Source organism: Melanerpes formicivorus, unplaced genomic scaffold (assembly GCF_026170545.1).
Source record: "Melanerpes formicivorus ecotype bairdi unplaced genomic scaffold, bMelFor1.0.p_v2 SCAF_74, whole genome shotgun sequence".
In the NCBI taxonomy this organism is placed as follows: domain Eukaryota; kingdom Metazoa; phylum Chordata; class Aves; order Piciformes; family Picidae; genus Melanerpes; species Melanerpes formicivorus.
Window position 1 is genome coordinate 1,510,771 of NW_027142426.1, and position 17,377 is coordinate 1,528,147.

Below are 17,377 nucleotides of genomic sequence, written 5' to 3' on the forward strand. Positions count from 1 at the left end.
CAGTCTTCTTTAACATATTTTCCAGTGTTTTCGCCTTTCTAAACTATGCCCTACAAACTTCTGAACTGTGTGTTGCAGTAACGTTCTCAAAGGATCTGATCTGAAGCCAAGAAAATCCTTAGTGACAGGCAAACAAAAAGAATAAGCAATGAAAGTCAGTTGTGTTCCAGTGTTCCTGGATCACCACGCTTCAACTACGTTTGTAACCAGACATCAGGAGAAATGAAAACAACAAAACCAGACACACAACTCAAAAGTTATTTTAAAATATCAAAAAGAGAAAAGCAATCAAGAGAAGTCTTGACAGCAAATCACCAGAAACTGGGAACAAAAGGCTAAGTGCAATAATAAAACGTTTATCACCTTCCTCCCCCCTTCCTCCTCCCGTAAATTTCCTACATCCTCTGTATAATGATCAGGCCTGAAGCTAAGACCCCAAGCCGGCCTCGAATCATTAAAATAACAAAGCCCAAGTGATGGCTTTTATCCTTCTCGCAGCGCAGGTCGACTTAAGGAAGGGGAACGCTGCTGGTGAAAGACCTGTGGAGTGACTTCTTCACACTCGCTGGTTACAAGGCGCCTCCTCGCCCAAAGGCGATGAGCAAGTACGGGTCCCCGCCCGGGAAATGCCTCCCTCTCTCCCGGCCGCTATCACCCACCAGATCCAGAGCCCCGACGCAGCTTTATTAGTTGCCAGACCCTTTCCCCCCAGCCCCTGCAGCCCACTGCCTGCCAGGGCACCCGGGAAACTGCCCATGCCACCTGCACTGCCCATACGGTCGTCTACCCACAGAACAGTGCCCGACACCCGAACTTGGAGAAGTCTCCGCAAGCCTCCACCCACACAGCGCTTCGCCGAGCCCCGCTTCACGGCCGTTCCTGCCCGCGAAGGGCACCGCGCACCTCTACTCACCCTCCCTCCGCAGCCATCGGCTGCTGACCCGCGCCTGCCGCCGGCTGCTCCAGCGGCCTCGGCGAGCTGGCGGCTGCTGAAACAGGCGAGGAGCGCCAGGAGAAGGGAGCCGAGCCCCAGCCCAGGTGCCATGGTCTGCAGCAGCGGCCGCAGAGCGCGGGCAGCGTAAGGAACCAGCAAAGGAGAGCTGCCGCTGCTGCCGCTATGTGCATGCGCGCCGCCGGCCCGGGGGCGGGGGGCTCCTCCTCGGCCGGGCCCCGGCGCAGGGCTCGCCCCCGCCCCGCCGTCAAAGGCCCAGGCAGGGGGCCCGCGCTGCCCCCTCCCTCCCTCCCGCCCCGGCGCAGTGACAATGGCCGGTGGCAGGACTGGGTGCTGCCACTCCCCACCTGTGCACCTTTGCCCAGCAGCAGCCGCAGCGGTGCTGTGCGCTTGCCCCAAAAAGAAAAAGGTTCGGCCAGTGCCGTTCCGCATCTGCTTGACACGGTGCTACAGCCTTGTGCTGATCCGTTTGCTACACCACAGAGCTGGCACCGATGGCTTTGGTTTTTTTTCTTCTTTTTTTTTTTTTTTCCCTTCGAGCCAGAAGGCGTAGGTGTCACTGCACTGCGAGGACGGGTCTTCGTGGAACAGAGAGGCAGTTTCAGCATTTGGCGAGACCAGGGCCACAGGCCAAGAAAGAATCTTCACAACTAACGACTGGTACATGAAACATTAAGAAAGACAAGGTGGAGAAGATCCTATCATAGAGTTTCGATTGCAGAAAAAGCAACAGAAGTCACACATAGCAATAAAACAGCTTTTTTCACCTAGGGTCTGCATAGTAAATTTTGGTATTACATGCTTTGACCCAAAAAAAAAAAAAAATTCTTTAAAATAAATCACCTCTCTCATACAATCAGAATTACAGTAATTAGAAGACTTTTGCCTGACATTCTCAAAATTATGTAGGAGTCCAAGGCTCTTCCAAATCACAGAACCACAGTGTGTTTTCGTTTGGAAGGGACCCTAGAGGGACACTAGGTCCCACCCTTTGGCCACTGTCCTAACTTCAGCTTTAGAGGTAGCTGAGGGCCTCATCACTTGTCACTGGCACATCAATTATTTTTTGATAATTTGGATTGTAGCACATTCTGTTATGATTAATATTAGACGACAGCATAATCCAAATGGAATGGACAAACCCATCAGTATTACAAAAGACACGATGGTTTGTATTAAAATAGTATGCAAAAACCCCACTAAGCCAGTCAGTTGAAAGTAAACATGACCAGCTGTCCTTTTTTAAACTAGTACTGGTTTTAAACCCATCATAGAGTTTTCCATCCTTTATGGCTCTTAGCAGAAATAATACAATCAAACCCTTAAACTGCTTAGGCTGATGAATCACAGCCCTTGCACTCACAGTCACCTTTGAAAACAAGTTTGTGACTTCAGGATGGCCACAGCCCTTCATTGGGACATGAACAGAAATTAGATTCTTGCCATTAACCTTTTTTTAGCCCAAATGGGAGATTAGGCCATAGTCCATTTAATGCTTTGGGAACAAATGAAGCTTATTTATGATCTCCATTTCCCCTACAGGCTGGAACTCTGAGAAAGGGAACATTAAAAATGCTCATTCTATAGGTAGAATTTCACCATTTGATGCTAAGATGTTTTCTATGGTCAAGTAGATCCCAGAACAGAACTAAAGTTTAGCAGATGTTTATTCACTCTATATCATGCACTTCTGTTGGGGTATTCTTGCTTTACTTTCTCCTTGCATTACTCAGAAGTGTGAACAAAAGGCTTGAAAGCCTCTTTAAAAAGCAAACAAACAAAATATCCTGTCAGGTCATATAAAAATAGTAATTAACTAGTCCCTTTATGTTTTGATGCATTACAAAAAGACATAAAAGCAACACAATATCATGGATAAAGCAAGGAAGGCACGCGTGTGATTTATTTACAGCACAATGTCTCTGCTGCCCATAACCACCTATGACTCCTGTTGAGCTCATCTGCACTGATCTGCAAACAGTCTTCTAAACTGGGGACATATCTATTTGAGGTTTTCCATTAACAGAGAACAAGACTGATGGAGAAGCTATAATTAAGTGAAAACTAAGAGGAGAACTAGCATTTCCTAGGTAGCAGAACAACAACTACTCTCAGCGACCACTGGCTACATTGATAGTACTCAGAAAGCAACAAAACTATCAGTCTTAGCAATAAGGCCTTACACTTACTAGCACAAAGCAAAGATGGCATCTGACAAAAGCAACTTTGATGGTCCCTTCCCAAAAGCTTAAGCTAATAACAAAATAATACATGAAAAAAAGTTCTCTCCATACTGCCACCATGTCCACCTTACTGACATGAATGAACTGACTGAACACAGAAGTATTTCCTTGTTTTGCAAGCATTTCAAGTAATTTCCCCTGGAATCTTTTGTGGAAAAGTGTAGTGGAGAGGTGGGAATCAAATAATAGCAGTTAACATTTTTAGCTAGATGCTCCAAAATGCTGCTAGCTCATGTAAGGGCAAAAGTGGCTCTTCTTAGGCTCTTTTGTCCTTTTTATAACAGTCTCTTGTTTCCAAATAGTATAGAACACATAATACCCAAAAGTCATGGGTATCAATATCATGCATTCTACAGCTGGCTTAGGTTGCCACTCTACCTTCTTGCTTAAAGCTAAAACCCCTTTTTTTCCCCCTGCTCCTTTCTGAGCAGCTGTTTCCAGATGGAGGGGAGGGTGAGAACTCCGTGGTTCACATAAAAACTTACATAAGACAAAGTTGTGATGATATGGTTAAAAGTGCTCTACCTAATTTTTATCACTTAGCAAAAGCTTCAGAGATTTGGATATGGCACACTCCACCCAGACTTCCTATTTCCAGCACTGAAATCTCCCAAGAGAGACTGACCTTGATTGCAAAAGGTGGCTCTTGGGCCAGAAAGCATGCATCATGCTTGTAGAAGCATCCATCTTAGACAACCATGACTGTGGATATCAAGACCAAGTGGACAGAACAATAAAAGATCAGCAGCACCTCAGAAACCTCTGACAGGTCTGGAATCAAAGTATCCCCTCATTCTCCATAAAAGCACAAGTAAGATCCCAGAACAGAAAACCCACAAAGCAAGGGTCTAAATCTTGTTGAACATGATCTGGCAGATACTGGAAGGCAGAAAACAGCTACTTACACTAAAGTGTCCCCACTGACATAGGGATGGTTTACCTATAGAATTAACATGTAGCAGAAAAAGGAGAAAGAAAGATCTTCCAGTATCAAACCTTAAGAACAAAATTAGAAATGGATGTGGACATTTTCAACAAGGGCATGAACATTCCCACCAGTGTCAAGAGTCCCAAAAATACTCCTCTGATGGAATCTCACATATTGTACCATGCCATAGTTTCAAACTACCTGGCTAAGCTCAGGGGAAAATTGACTAACTGATATGACAGTGAGCCCAAACCATAAAATTCAAATTTGAATCAGGACTATTAACTGTTATGCATACTTGTCTTGTCCATGACAACTTTTAAATCACTAGGCTTTGAGAAATGTACCAAAAATATCTGCAAAACATGGAGTTCTGAAATTAAAATGTGCATCACTAGACCCATTTTATAGATGGAGAAACTTTAGCACAGAGTCATAAAGATACCCGTTTTCATGTCTTGCACACATGCTCCAAGCTAAACCAATAATTAGATTCGGAGTCATCAAAGACTCTGCACCCTAATAAGGCAGAAGAAAACCCCTGGGGGGAGAGGGTTTAGGGTTTAATGTGCTCCTTTCTGTAGACACATACACTACTTCCTAAGGTCATACAGGTATTTCTAGGGGGTGCTTGCAGTAGTGTGGGCTATGGAGCTCAGGTTCAGTCTCCTGAATAATTCCATCCAATTGGTAGTTTCTCCCTGGCACGTGGCAAGGAGCACAGCATGCTGTCCCCAGCAGCCCACTGCTTCCTGCTGTGTCTAAACATTTATTGGCACTTTTGGAGTAGCTGCTGCTGTGTCCAGATGGGACTTGAAAGTGGAATTAGATGCATGAATTCTGCTTTGACACTAGCAGCCGCCACTTCTATATCCAGATGGTTTACGGTATTAAACTTTAGCATCTAGTCCTTAATGCTCAACAAGCCAGCCCTTACAGAGTCCCTTGTAGTGTACAGGCAGTAGTACTTGCCTCCTGCTTGCTTTTTATGACACACTGTCATCTTTGAAATTTCTTATAAAAATTCTCAAGTCTCTCTTCAGGTATTTGGAGATGTTTTGAAGCTTGAAGAGAGAAGGGAGAGACTCATCTTGTGACCTTTCTGGATGACTTAATGTCTTCTACAGGAAATAAAACTTAATGACCAAGAAAGTTTCAGTCCTATATTCCTAAAGGCTCAAGTTAGCATCAGACCTAAGATCAATCTAAGGTGAAAAGGAACTGACTGAAATAAACTAAACAGTCATTATATGAAAATTACCTCTGATGACCATTCAAATAATTTGTCAGTGATCCATGGACACAAATCTTCATATAATGTTACCACTCCTCAGACCTCAAGATCCTCCGTATTAGATACAGGCCAGCTTGTCCTGCTGGCAGAGTATGTTTGCACTCAAGTGTCAACTCTGTAATTCTGTTTAGTTTTGCATCTACTTACTCATATAAAGACAATAAAAGAACAGACAGTTCTGTTCTTGGAGACAATTCAGTTTACTGATATGACACCAAATACACTCCTTCCTTTCTGCCCCAAAAGCATGCTGAACTGACTCCGTGGCCACCTGTTGTTTCTGAGAGCGAGAAAGGCAGGACCGCATCTTTCAGCAGCAGCCTTCTGTTACACTGGATTAGGTGTAATGTGAAACCACACTTTTAGATAAAAGGAGATTTGTAATGCAAAGAAAATTAAAAATTGTATGGAAGAGTCATTTTTCAATAAAAGTTCTGTTGAACTAGATGTATTTCAAACCAAGAACAACATCCTCCAAGCTATGCATCTTTTATTCTTCAGTAATAACTGAATCATTTCTAACATTTCATTTTAGACAATATTTGTCTCTAAAGTGGGCATTTGAGCTCAATCAACTATCAAAAATGCAAATCAATGACTCCACACTGCAGTTTGACTAAAGGCCAGAAATGTTAAAGTACCAGGTTTTTATAAGTTGCTCAGTTTTACTTCTGATCTCAACCCTTTATTACTGCCCCATAGTTGTCATCCAGCCAGCCTGTCATTTTCATGCCACAAGGAAACAGGGGGAAAGGCGGGGGGAACAACTCTTAACTCGGTTTAGCAGTCTCTTCTGAGACCCAACAGCATCCTGTGGCAATGTCTGCAAAACTAATCCTAGCACACTAAGGGACCCCTCACTGAGCATTACCTGCCTTAAACCCTTTGCCATTTATCCCAGTTAACTAAGGAAGAACTATTTGCTCAAGCACTCCAGGATGACATTTTTTATTTGTGGACCAGAGCTAAAGGTAATTCAGGGTAAAGAACATGTTTTGAAGATTTCTGTAATTAAAATGCATAGATACACCAGCAACAGAAACCGTTACAGAACAATAGAAACCTGGCTGGAAGAATTTTAATACATAAATAAAACTTATTATTGTGTAACCATGCCCAAAGAAGATTGGAAAGCACTTTGTCAATAGCACCTCATTCTACACCCACTGAGGGAAACACACAAGCAAAAAAAAAAAAGTGAAGGCTGGAAGCATATGGAAATTTAAATCTCTGTGTGTGACAGATGCATACTGCTTCAGACCAGAATTTTAAAACATTTTAGAGCAGATTTATAAAAGAATGCACAGCAATGCTACAAGAGAAAGAGGGGAGCAAAGAGAAAGAAAGAGGGGAGCAAAGAGAAAGAAAGAGGGGAGCAAAGAGAAAGAAAGAGGGGAGCAAAGAGAAAGAAAGAGGGGAGCAAAGAGAAAGAAAGAGGGGAGCAAAGAGAAAGAAAGAGGGGAGCAAAGAGAAAGAAAGAGGGGAGCAAAGAGAAAGAAAGAGGGGAGCAAAGAGAAAGAAAGAGGGGAGCAAAGAGAAAGAAAGAGGGGAGCAAAGAGAAAGAAAGAGGGGAGCAAAGAGAAAGAAAGAGGGGAGCAAAGAGAAAGAAAGAGGGGAGCAAAGAGAAAGAAAGAGGGGAGCAAAGAGAAAGAAAGAGGGGAGCCCTTTCTTTTAAACAAAAATTGGAAGCAGTCAGGTATCAGGACTGAGTTAGCTGCTTATTGTCTGAAAGAGTAAGAAATATGTAGATAACAGACTGAGCAAATACAATTAACAAGATTTGTTAATACCTACATAGAAAATTAATCCATGTTAATAGGCTAAATTACAGTAGATTAGAAACAAATAATAATTAGATCATAATAGTAACAACCACTGAAAATACCACTCCTACTAAACTGCATTTTGTAATACAGCTTACTACCCAGAGGAAAAAAGGGAAAGATTGGATCAGTTTCCTCATTTTAGCAAGAATATCTGCAAGAAAAGAGCTTTTCCACATATCTGGCCATAGCCAACGGCATTCTGAGGGCAATGCTGGTGCTTCATTAGAATGCTTCTCTATGACTTCCTTTCTCTGTCAAAACTAATTATAGCGACTTGCAATTATACTGTCAGAGCCACATCCTGTAGAATACAATAAGATGCTGTCCCAACTCTGAAGTGAGAATTGCATTTCACTGTATGCTTCATACCAAGGTACCCATCTGGTAGCTTAGAAGTATTCCAATCAAGAAACTGAAGTGGATAGTACCCCTTTCTTTAATGCTTTGAGATAAAAGACAAGCTGTTAAGGAATATGCAAGATGATCAGAGGGCTGGAGCACCTCCCCTAAGGGGACAGGCTAGGCCAGTTGGGGCTGCAGGGAGACCTTACAGCAGCTTTCCAGTACCTGAGAGGGGCTTACAAGAAAGCAGGGAAAGGACTTTTTATGAGGTCTTGTAGCAATAGGATGAAAGGGGATGGATTGAGCTTGAGGAGGATAAATTTAGACTGGATATTAGAAAGAAATTCTGTACAATAAGGGTGGTGAGGCACTGGAGCAGGTCTCCCAGAGAGGGTATGGATGTTCTCTCCCTGGAGGTGTTCAAAGCCAGGCTGGATGAGGCCATGAGCAATCTGGTCTACTGAAGGCTGTCTCTGCCAATGCCAAGGGGGCTGGAACTTCGAGGTCCCTTCCAGCCCAAAGCATTCTATGAATTTCTTATTATTCTAATGTGAAAAACCAATGATAAATTAAAAGTCTGGTGGTAATAAGCGTTTCTGTGTGGCAAACCTTTGCATTGTCAGTGCTTTATTTATCACCACAGAACAACTGTATCAGTAAGAGTGACTTCTGGTGCAACATCAAGTTTAACACTAAATACTGGATTTTTTCTTAATTACTGGCCACTTTGTCAAATGCTTTCTGGAATGCAGAAGGATTCTGCTATTCTAAACTATGTTGGCAGCCATGTAAACATGTATTCATTAAAGCAGCCTAAGCTAATCAAAAAGCAAGAGTTAAAAAAAAGTTGTCTGCCCAAAACTGAATTCTTAAGCTAATAACTAATTATTAGTAAATGTTCAGACTATCAAAAATATTAAGCACCCACCAATTTTCAGTGGGTTCAGTTCAATGTTGACTACTCAGAACTCCTGAAAATCAGGACCAACGTCGAGCACTTTTAAGCACACACAATATAAATTTGGTCACAAAGTTTGTACAACAATTAAAATAAGTAGTGATCTGCTGTCGTTCTCTTTACCCGCAGCCCAACTCATGACTGCAGATATCATTCAGGATTTGACAAGTCCGGCTGTAATGATAAAGTCTCTCCACTAGAGGGCAAAAGCAGCCCGGCAGTTTTCTGCCCATCCAGGCTGTTAGCAATGTGGATTTAAAGTCTGATTCGATACGAAAAAGTGAAGTGTTTAAGAGGCAGTTAATACTTAACTAGCAGTGTTTAAGGCAGAGTATTTGATCTCCGTAATTTCTTTAATATGGCATCATTCATAGAAACTGAATAGTAAAATATTTTGGAGTATGATTGATGCAATGCAACACTAAATATTAAGAGGGTGAAATCGGACATTAATACTTAAAACGTTCTGTTGCATATAGAGAAAAGACTGTCCCAGAAACCAGAAGCTGAGGACAGGCACTCATCACCTTAGAAGCAGCAAAATTACCCAACAACAACATCAAAAAACCAAACACAAACTATCAGTGCTAAAAGAGAAGAAAGGATTAGAGAAAACCAAGGTACAATCATTACATCAGTGCAAGGTTACAGGTGTTTCTTGTGGGTTGTGGTGTGGTTCCTCTCCCCCCCCTCAAGGGTCACGACAAGACAGTGGGTTTCAAACACATTCTTATATGTGTAATTTAAAAATGGCAAATTCCTCAAAGTTTTCAGTAATTAATAACAGGACTAATAATGTCTATAACTTTTAGTAAAGGGAAAAGTGATAGACTGTACTCACCGGGTTCCCCAGCCAAGACAGTGGCAGGGGGAAACCTGGTTTAGGACTGTGCAAGAAGATCATGTATTTCCCCCCAGTCTAGGTATGGTATCACATTCACAGGCCACACAGAGATCCTTACAACGTGATTCATTCTCTATTTTCCTAGGCAATCTAAGAAAGCAAAACTGCAGTGCTAGTACTATGACATGTGCTACCACAACACTTCATACTTGCTGAGATTCTTCTGATTTGCTCTAAGAAAAAACTGGTGGCCCATGCTAATACCAGCTTGGGGTGCTCAAAAGAGAAAAACTGGTCTTCCAAAATTTCTGTCTAATCCTTTCCCCCTCATGTCATGCAAGTGAAGGGACTATTCCTCCATACAGGAATCTAGAACTGGTGGCTCTTCAACAGCCCTGCATTCCTCTCCCTCACTAACAATCCTGTTTGCCCACTATAACCACATGAACTTTGTTATGCAATCAGATGGGATCCTTCCCCCTCCAAAATGCTAAACAGCCCAGCTCCTCCTCACATAATGATTATTACTACTTTGTTGTTTTACAGTTCCATTATCAAGTAAGCATATGAGATATTCTAAATAGCTCTAATAAAAGTGAGTACATAGGATTTTGAGTCAAGATGAATCCATGACACAAATAACAGGACATGAAATAATTTAGGACAATCGACACAGTTCAAAGTTACTTTTGAAAATAACATGCCTCATATTTCCCATCCAGTTACATAATCTTGTTTAAAAGGAAGGGATAAAATGCATTGATCCAACAACTGATAAGGAAAACAAGCTAAGCCAAGGGGAAAAACAATTTACAGCAAATTTCCTTTATCTTGAAAAGCAATCAGTTGCTTAAAGTTAGCTTTATTTCACATTAGGTTAACTGAAGGTGTTTGCAAATGACCTTATGCTACTTTCATGCAAGTCTTTTGTTCAATCCACTCACATAATTGCTGGATGATTTTTAAAGCGACATTTCCTTTTAATAGTGCTATAAACACAGTGCTAATCTCCTTGCATAAATCTAAAGCAATAAACCCCAGGACTTTTAATAGAAGTATTTTCAATATAATATTTTGAACAAGTAGAAAAAAGTAGATGTATCCAGGCACGCCAGGAAAATCCTAACCGTTTGCAGGTATGCTACTTCACAATTTGTATATAACAGACTTGATACATTAAGTAATTGCAAATTCAAAGTTGAAAATAATAATGAATGCTGTTCTAAACCTGGGCTTTTGATACTAACACTGGTAATTTAAGTTTCAAACTATGCTTTTAAATGTGCTGCAAGTAGTAATATTACAGTGGGGCATCAGAAACCTTGGCTCTTTGGTATAAATGAACTCAAATTTACTTTTTGATCATGAGCTTAGATTTATTTGTTTTGGCTAGCTTAAGTTTGTGATTAAAAGAAACAAACACAAACCAAACAAAACACCACAATAGTTAAGAATGTTAATTTAAAACAAGTAATCACACACCACAGCAGCCCAATTAGTATCATAGACACTGGATAGTTCACAAAAGCACTACTTAAATGTTTAAGTGCCAATACTTCAGTCAATGAGAGAAGCCTATTATCAACCCAACCCTAGCCTAAATGATAGCTGTTGATGGTTGTTAAGACTTTGCCAGTATCAAGAGTGGGAAGCCTTACTGTTTTGTTGGGGGGTTTTTTGCTACAGCCATAAAGGGAACCAAGAAGGCTGAGATTCTTCACAGTTCTGAAGGGCTGATAAACAAAAAGAAACACTGCAAGGCAAAGCCTGCAACACCAGAGCAGGACCAGACTTGGCTATGCATAGTGCCCTCTGCTGACATAGTCTCATCTGCTGTTACTCGGATTGGCTGAGCCCAGACGGATAACACGGACTATCACATGCAGGGCCAAAGTTGCCCAGAGAGCTGCATATTATCAGCAAGTACAAGATTAGAAATTTCTTTTAGTGGAGTAAAATTCAGCTGTATTAGAGAAAGTGGTGAACACAATTTAAACCCATGCTGGTGAAAGTAGGTATAGATGTAAGAGTTCTAGTTGATGCATTTGCTTCAGAAAGAACAAGCTAAATCAAGATGCAGAAAATATTTCAATTATGCTGTTAAAGTTTTTACCAGGAGTGTCACATACAGTGCTGAGGAGCACTGTACACCAATCACCCTTCTGGTAACATCTGCTAATTGAGAGCTGGATATCAGGTGCTATTATTAGTCTGCTACCGTTCTACTCCTTCACTTAAATTGCTTTGTCAGAGTTCCATGACTTCAGACAAGGTCCACTATAAGAGACTGTGGCAGTTTTAGGCTATGCCATCAGAAAATTTTTCACAGATCTTGAACAGAAAGTGGTAAAATGTAAGTAAATCACTATGGGGTGTAAAAAGGAAAATGAGTTGTGAACAATCCCAGTGGAGAGTTATCTACCCTAAGATTTAGGTTGCAAAACAATTTCATAGTATCATTCAGGGTTGGAAGGGACCACAAGGATCATCTAGTTCCAACCCCCCTGCCATGGGCAGGGACACCCCACACTAGATCAGGCTGGCCAGAGCCTCAGCCAGCCTGGGCTTAAACACCTCCAGGGATGGGGCCTCAACCACCTCCCTGGACAACCCACTCCAGGGCTTCACCACTCTCATGGTGAAGAACCTCCTCCTCACATCTAGCCTGAATCTCCCCACCTCCAGCTTCATTCCATTCCCCCTAGTCCTATCACTACCTGAGATGTCCTTCCTCAGCCTTCCTGTAGGCCCCCTTCAGATACTGGAAGGCCACAATGAGGTCACCTCGGAGCCTTCTCTTCTGCAGACTGAACAGCCCCAACTCCTTCAGTCTGTCCTCACAGGAGAGGTGCTCTTCTCACCTCTTCGCTCTGAGACGTACTAACTTTGTGCTCCTGCTGGCTTCTGCTTGACCTTGGCTGCAGTTTTGGCTAAGTTCTAATGTCTCTCTGCTTTTTTCACTTGTCCCTTTTTGGTACAAGGAGGTAAGGGGGGGGGGGGGGGGGGGCGGGGCAGGGAAGGAGAAGCTATTAGCAGCGCCCCTGGTGTTTGGCCAGGGGCTTTCTGTGCTGCTTATAAAGTGAAACTACCTGTAAATATTGTAAATCCTGTCTATTTTGTACCTATTCATTGCATTTCATTGTAGATTGCAGTTTTGCTTGTAAATACAGCTTTCATTTGCTTCCAACTGAGCTGGTCTGGCAAATTTGAAGTTGGGGGAGGAATTTTCAACACACCACAGAGACATTACGTGTATTTAGGTATTTGCCAGATAAAAGAGTTCGGTGGTCAGGCATCTATCTGTACAGATTAGTCTAATCTGTAAGTAGATGATATTTTTGGATTACCTGCAGTAATGTTAAGCTACAGGCAATATACATTTTGAGGTGAGAAGAAAAACAAAAAAGATTCCACACATTCCCAATATTGTTTTTAACTTAACCAGATCAGGTCTTTATCTGAACTGAGAATCCAATTTCTCTAATTAAAACAAAAAACCAAAAACCAAACACCGAATGGATTTGGCTCCATTCAATCTGCTTTATTTGGGAATGTTCTCTTCAGTCTTTTTGATACAACAGAAGCCCAGTCAGTAGTGTCATTTCCTGAATCCAACAAAGCATGAATAATGAACATTTTAATATTGGATAAAATATTGGGTTTTTTTTCCCCACTAAAACAGGATTTCCAGGAACAAAATAAAACTATTCAAGATTGAAGGGATTCTACAGAAATGAAGGCAATGAGCCTATGTAAAGTTAAAAAGGCAAAATAGCAAGTAGCTGTAGCCTGGCTCTGAAGTAATGTAGTTTTTCAGTAGTATTTAAAAAAAAAAAAAGATAGAAATGGGTTTTATTTTTGTATCTCAACCTGTCACCAAAATATCAACTAAGAAATTAAGTCAGATTGTCCCTCCCTTCAGCTTTTTCTGATATGAAGTTACAACCAGCACCAGAACGAGGGGACAGTCTCAAGCTGCGCCAGGGGAGGTTCAGACTCGAGGTGAGGAGGAAGTTCTTCACTGAGCGAGTCATTCGGCATTGGAACGGGTTGCCCAGGGAGGTGGTTGAGTCATCGACCCTGGAGGCGTTCAAGGGGAGATTGGACGTGGCACTTGGTGCCATGGTCTAGTCATGGGGTCTGTGTTGATACGTTGGACTCGATGATCCCCGAGGTCCTTTCCAACCTAAGTGATACTGTGATACTGTAACATTGTTTTTCTGTCACCCGTTTTCTCAACTTACCTTTCATTCTCTAGGACAGCAGGTATTACTGATACAAGCATTGAGGAAGGATAGAAGTATTTGATTTGTTCACAACATAAGTCGTAAAATGCTGTCTTGTAAAGTCCTAAACATTTTGCAATACCTTGTAAACATTCAGCAGAGCTACATCAAATTATCTATTACTACAGCTGAAATGTAAAGAGATGTCCTAAGAACAAACACAAGCTGAAAAGCAAAGCCTCTTAGTGATCAAAAACTGCCTGGAAGCAGCAGAGATCTTAAAATGCTAAATACCTACCTCTTAAGAAAATTGTCATTTTATTATACAAGAAAGTGCAAGTGAAGAACAATCTCACTACACTAATAAAACACTACAAGAATCTATGAGTTTTATTGCTATTTACACTTAGCCTGTATTAACAATGATATTCTGACTTCTGTGTCCTTGGTATCCTATCTGAGATCACAAAAGCTATGTCAGTTTCAGACTGTGAACAAACCTAGTGGCTAAGCTATATAGAGTGAAGACTGGCTCAAATTCTTACCTCAGTGAATACTGAAGTATTTCATATAATGCAAAAGCTTCCACAAGAAAACTGGAAACCAACATCATAGCCCAGTGGCTAGGCATTCCTTCAATGTGGGATAGCTAGTCTGACATATATATTCTGAATTAGTTGATAACACTTCCACTGTCATAAGCACTTTCATAATTTCTTCTCCTTGGTTTTCAGACATTTTATGTATGTTCTAAAAAAATTTAAAGAAAATTAGAAATTACTCAGTTCAGTTTCCTGATTAGTGTAAAAATTGGTTTGGTTCAAAATTACTTTTCATGTCAGCCAAGTGGGAAAACTCAATTACAGTTTTAAATCTAAATTCTTTGAAGCACATTCAGATTCACAGATTAAAGTGTTACTTAAAGGCAGTTGTTTCTGCTCAACCATCAACCTAACAAAATGATTTTTAATATATTCAGCTGAATATACATGTATCTCTAGAAAGATTCACAGGCTGAAGTGTCACTGAAGGACACAAGCACTTGAAGGAAGTACTTAAAGTGCTACTGAACAAGGAACAGTGTAAAACCATGCTTACAGTATTTTCCTGCATAGTGGACATGAAGAATTAAGGGGTTGGTTTTGATTTTGTATAAGGCTCTCATTCTGTATATAGACATCTAGATGAATATTAAATATGAGGATAATTAATTTTCATGCAATATTTGGCAATAATGAATTTGGGACCCTAAAAATAATGGCAATGAAGGGAATACAGTCTGTTCCCAACTGATTTGGCCACGTGAGATGATGTGTTCTGTCATTAGGAGCTGATAGGACAACTTCCATAACTGGAGCATTTATACAGATGAGAGAGGAAATATCCAAGCATTCAAGTATTAAATAGGCAAAGATCCTAAACTAAAACATTATATTTTAAATACTCTAATTGTCACCTTCTTTCACCCAGTCTGAACAGTCAGTTGAGTATTAGCCCTTGCATTCAAGACACCTTTTTCTAAAATTCATATTCTTCATGACAACTACCATACTTCATCAGTTATTTAACCTCCAATGTAACACAATCTACTTCAGTCAGCAAAATCTGGTTTGTATATTGTGTATTTCAGACTTTAAACAAAATTTTTCTTTATAACAATGAAGTTTTGCTGTCTTCAGTTAAGCAGCAGTAATTCACACCACCTGAAAATTTTTGTGCAACCTAGAGTCTGGACTTTTTAAACTGCAAAAATATTGGTTTTTTTCCCTGAAAATAGCCTTTCCAATGCATTTTAGTGTAGTATTTTCCCACAAACAGAAGATTATAATAATACCTCAAGTATTCACAGTTTATTTGAATGAAAATTATTATAAACATTTCAATCTGAGGTTAAAATCATAATTAATATATCATCACTTAACACAGGTTATGAAAATTGTAATAAATCTTCAGGTTGTATTGCAGTACCATAAGAGCAAACCATCCTTCTTTCTACTCCAGCAGGCTGGAAGTGAAAGTACTTTTCACCATTAGAAACTGGGATTCACGATGTGATCTTTTCAGCTTTGCACGACGGTTCTGGAACCAGATCTAAAATTGAAATCAAAGGCATGCTTTTCAGAAACAGCACTGCAAGCACAATCACCTTAGAAACTGCATAACAGTCACACACTCTTAAAAGTATTTTGTGCAATGACAATAGTTTGGAACCTCAGTACAAATTCAAAATCTGCAGATGATGGCACACAGCTACCTGCAATAACTTTCACACCAGAGATTCAGTATCACTCAGGTTGGAAGAGACCTCAAAGATCATCGAGTCCAACCTGATGAAGAAGGTAATGCTCCCATCTTAACTGGAAAGTGAGGATCAGCTTCACTGTAAGTAATATAACAATTAATATTAACTACAGTGACAGTAAAGCAGACCCTGGAAAATCCTGAGCATCTGGAACTCTCACACAAGTCTTAAAACGTATGTTGTTTCTTCAGATGCTTAACTGATTGCAGCATTAAGCTTTCCATCAACTCCAATGCAATACTTGCATCAAGAGCTTAATAAATGTCAAGGTGAATTCTAATATTTATGGTATGCTTCTCATCACACTGCTTTGCCTGGAAATCAATAATTAAAATCCCCAAGTAGATTTTGCTTTTTTTGCCAGATGAAGAGCATTGACTCAAGCATTGGTTTAATCCACGTATGCTCCATTCACAATGTCACAAGATACTTGGACATTCATACCAGCTATTTCAATATTTGTTTTTCAAATATGGTGACAAGCATAATATAAACATGATTTTAAAATGTGGAAGCAGTTATGTCCTGCACACAATAACTAGAGATTAACAGAGTAGATATCACAGCAATATTAACAATACTATGGAAGATGGTTTCAGATTTCAGAAGAAATTCAGTGGCTTCCATTTCACAAATCACTGAGGTCATACCACATGTGTAAGTGTCCAGTCATTTTAATAGAGATTATTAAAATTATCAGTACTGCTGTCAAACTACTTATTTATATAACCAGTGAGTACATATAGATAGAATTACTGAAAAGTGAAATAAATTGTTAATTACCTGGATCCTGTCTTCATCTAACTCTAATTTGCGAGCTAGTTCTTCTCTAATATCAATGCCGGGGTAGGAGTTCATCTTAAAAACATCTTCCAAGACTTCAATCTGAAGAGATCAAAATACTCTTGTGGAATAATTATCTCTACCTTCATAGCAGTAATAAATAAAACAAACACAGAAACAGTTTGATTTGTTCAACAGGAGTCTTCGGAGCAGTATTTGCACAATTCTGATTCCATGCATAAACAAAGGTCTGCTGAAATTAGCAACATCACTGTTAATTTACACCAACTCCCGATTACATTTCTTTCTGCAGAGGTACAACTTAGTCAGCTGTTACAGGTTTCTACCATCATTTTACTAAATTACATTATTCTCCACTTATGGAATACTGAGAAAAATCCCTACCTGGTTTCTAGTGAATGCAGTTCTTGGTCTTCTACCCCTGTACCAGCTCAGTTCTCGTTTGAAAGAAAGCCTTTCAGTCACTGAAAAATATTTTTCACACTTCAAAACTTTTTCCTCTTGCACTGGATTACTGTTAGCATGAAATAATGGCTTTTCATAGCAAACAGGGATTTGCAGATGGGGATTACTGTCATCACCTAAAACTAAAAAAAGCAAGCAAACAAGAGCTTCAGTTTACTCACAGCAGAAACATGAAAGTAGGTAGATTTTTAAA

General features: G+C 40.3%; 2 protein-coding genes across 4 annotated transcripts in view; both read right to left on the reverse strand.

The window, feature by feature from the left end:
* The window catches only part of IL17RD (interleukin 17 receptor D), a 50,745-nt gene extending 49,705 nt beyond the window's left edge, over positions 1 to 1,040 (reverse strand). Inside the window, exon 1 of the mRNA XM_068163690.1 lies at positions 914 to 1,040. The gene's annotated coding sequence lies outside the window, so the exon portion shown is untranslated. The remainder of the gene's footprint in view (positions 1 to 913) is intronic.
* HESX1 (HESX homeobox 1) overlaps positions 1 to 17,377 on the reverse strand; it is a 48,093-nt gene that overhangs the window by 28,877 nt on the left and 1,839 nt on the right. The window contains exons 2-5 of one of the 3 annotated variants that reach the window (XR_010990500.1): positions 17,104 to 17,306; positions 16,699 to 16,800; positions 15,582 to 15,704; positions 14,159 to 14,363 (exon numbers count right to left, since the gene is read on the reverse strand). Coding sequence is in view for 2 of the 3 variants with exons in the window: in XM_068163693.1 (XP_068019794.1) it covers positions 15,606 to 15,704; positions 16,699 to 16,800; positions 17,104 to 17,306 (404 nt within the window). In the remaining variant the exon portion in view is untranslated. The other 2 variants (XM_068163693.1, XM_068163692.1) reach the window with 2 other exon arrangements.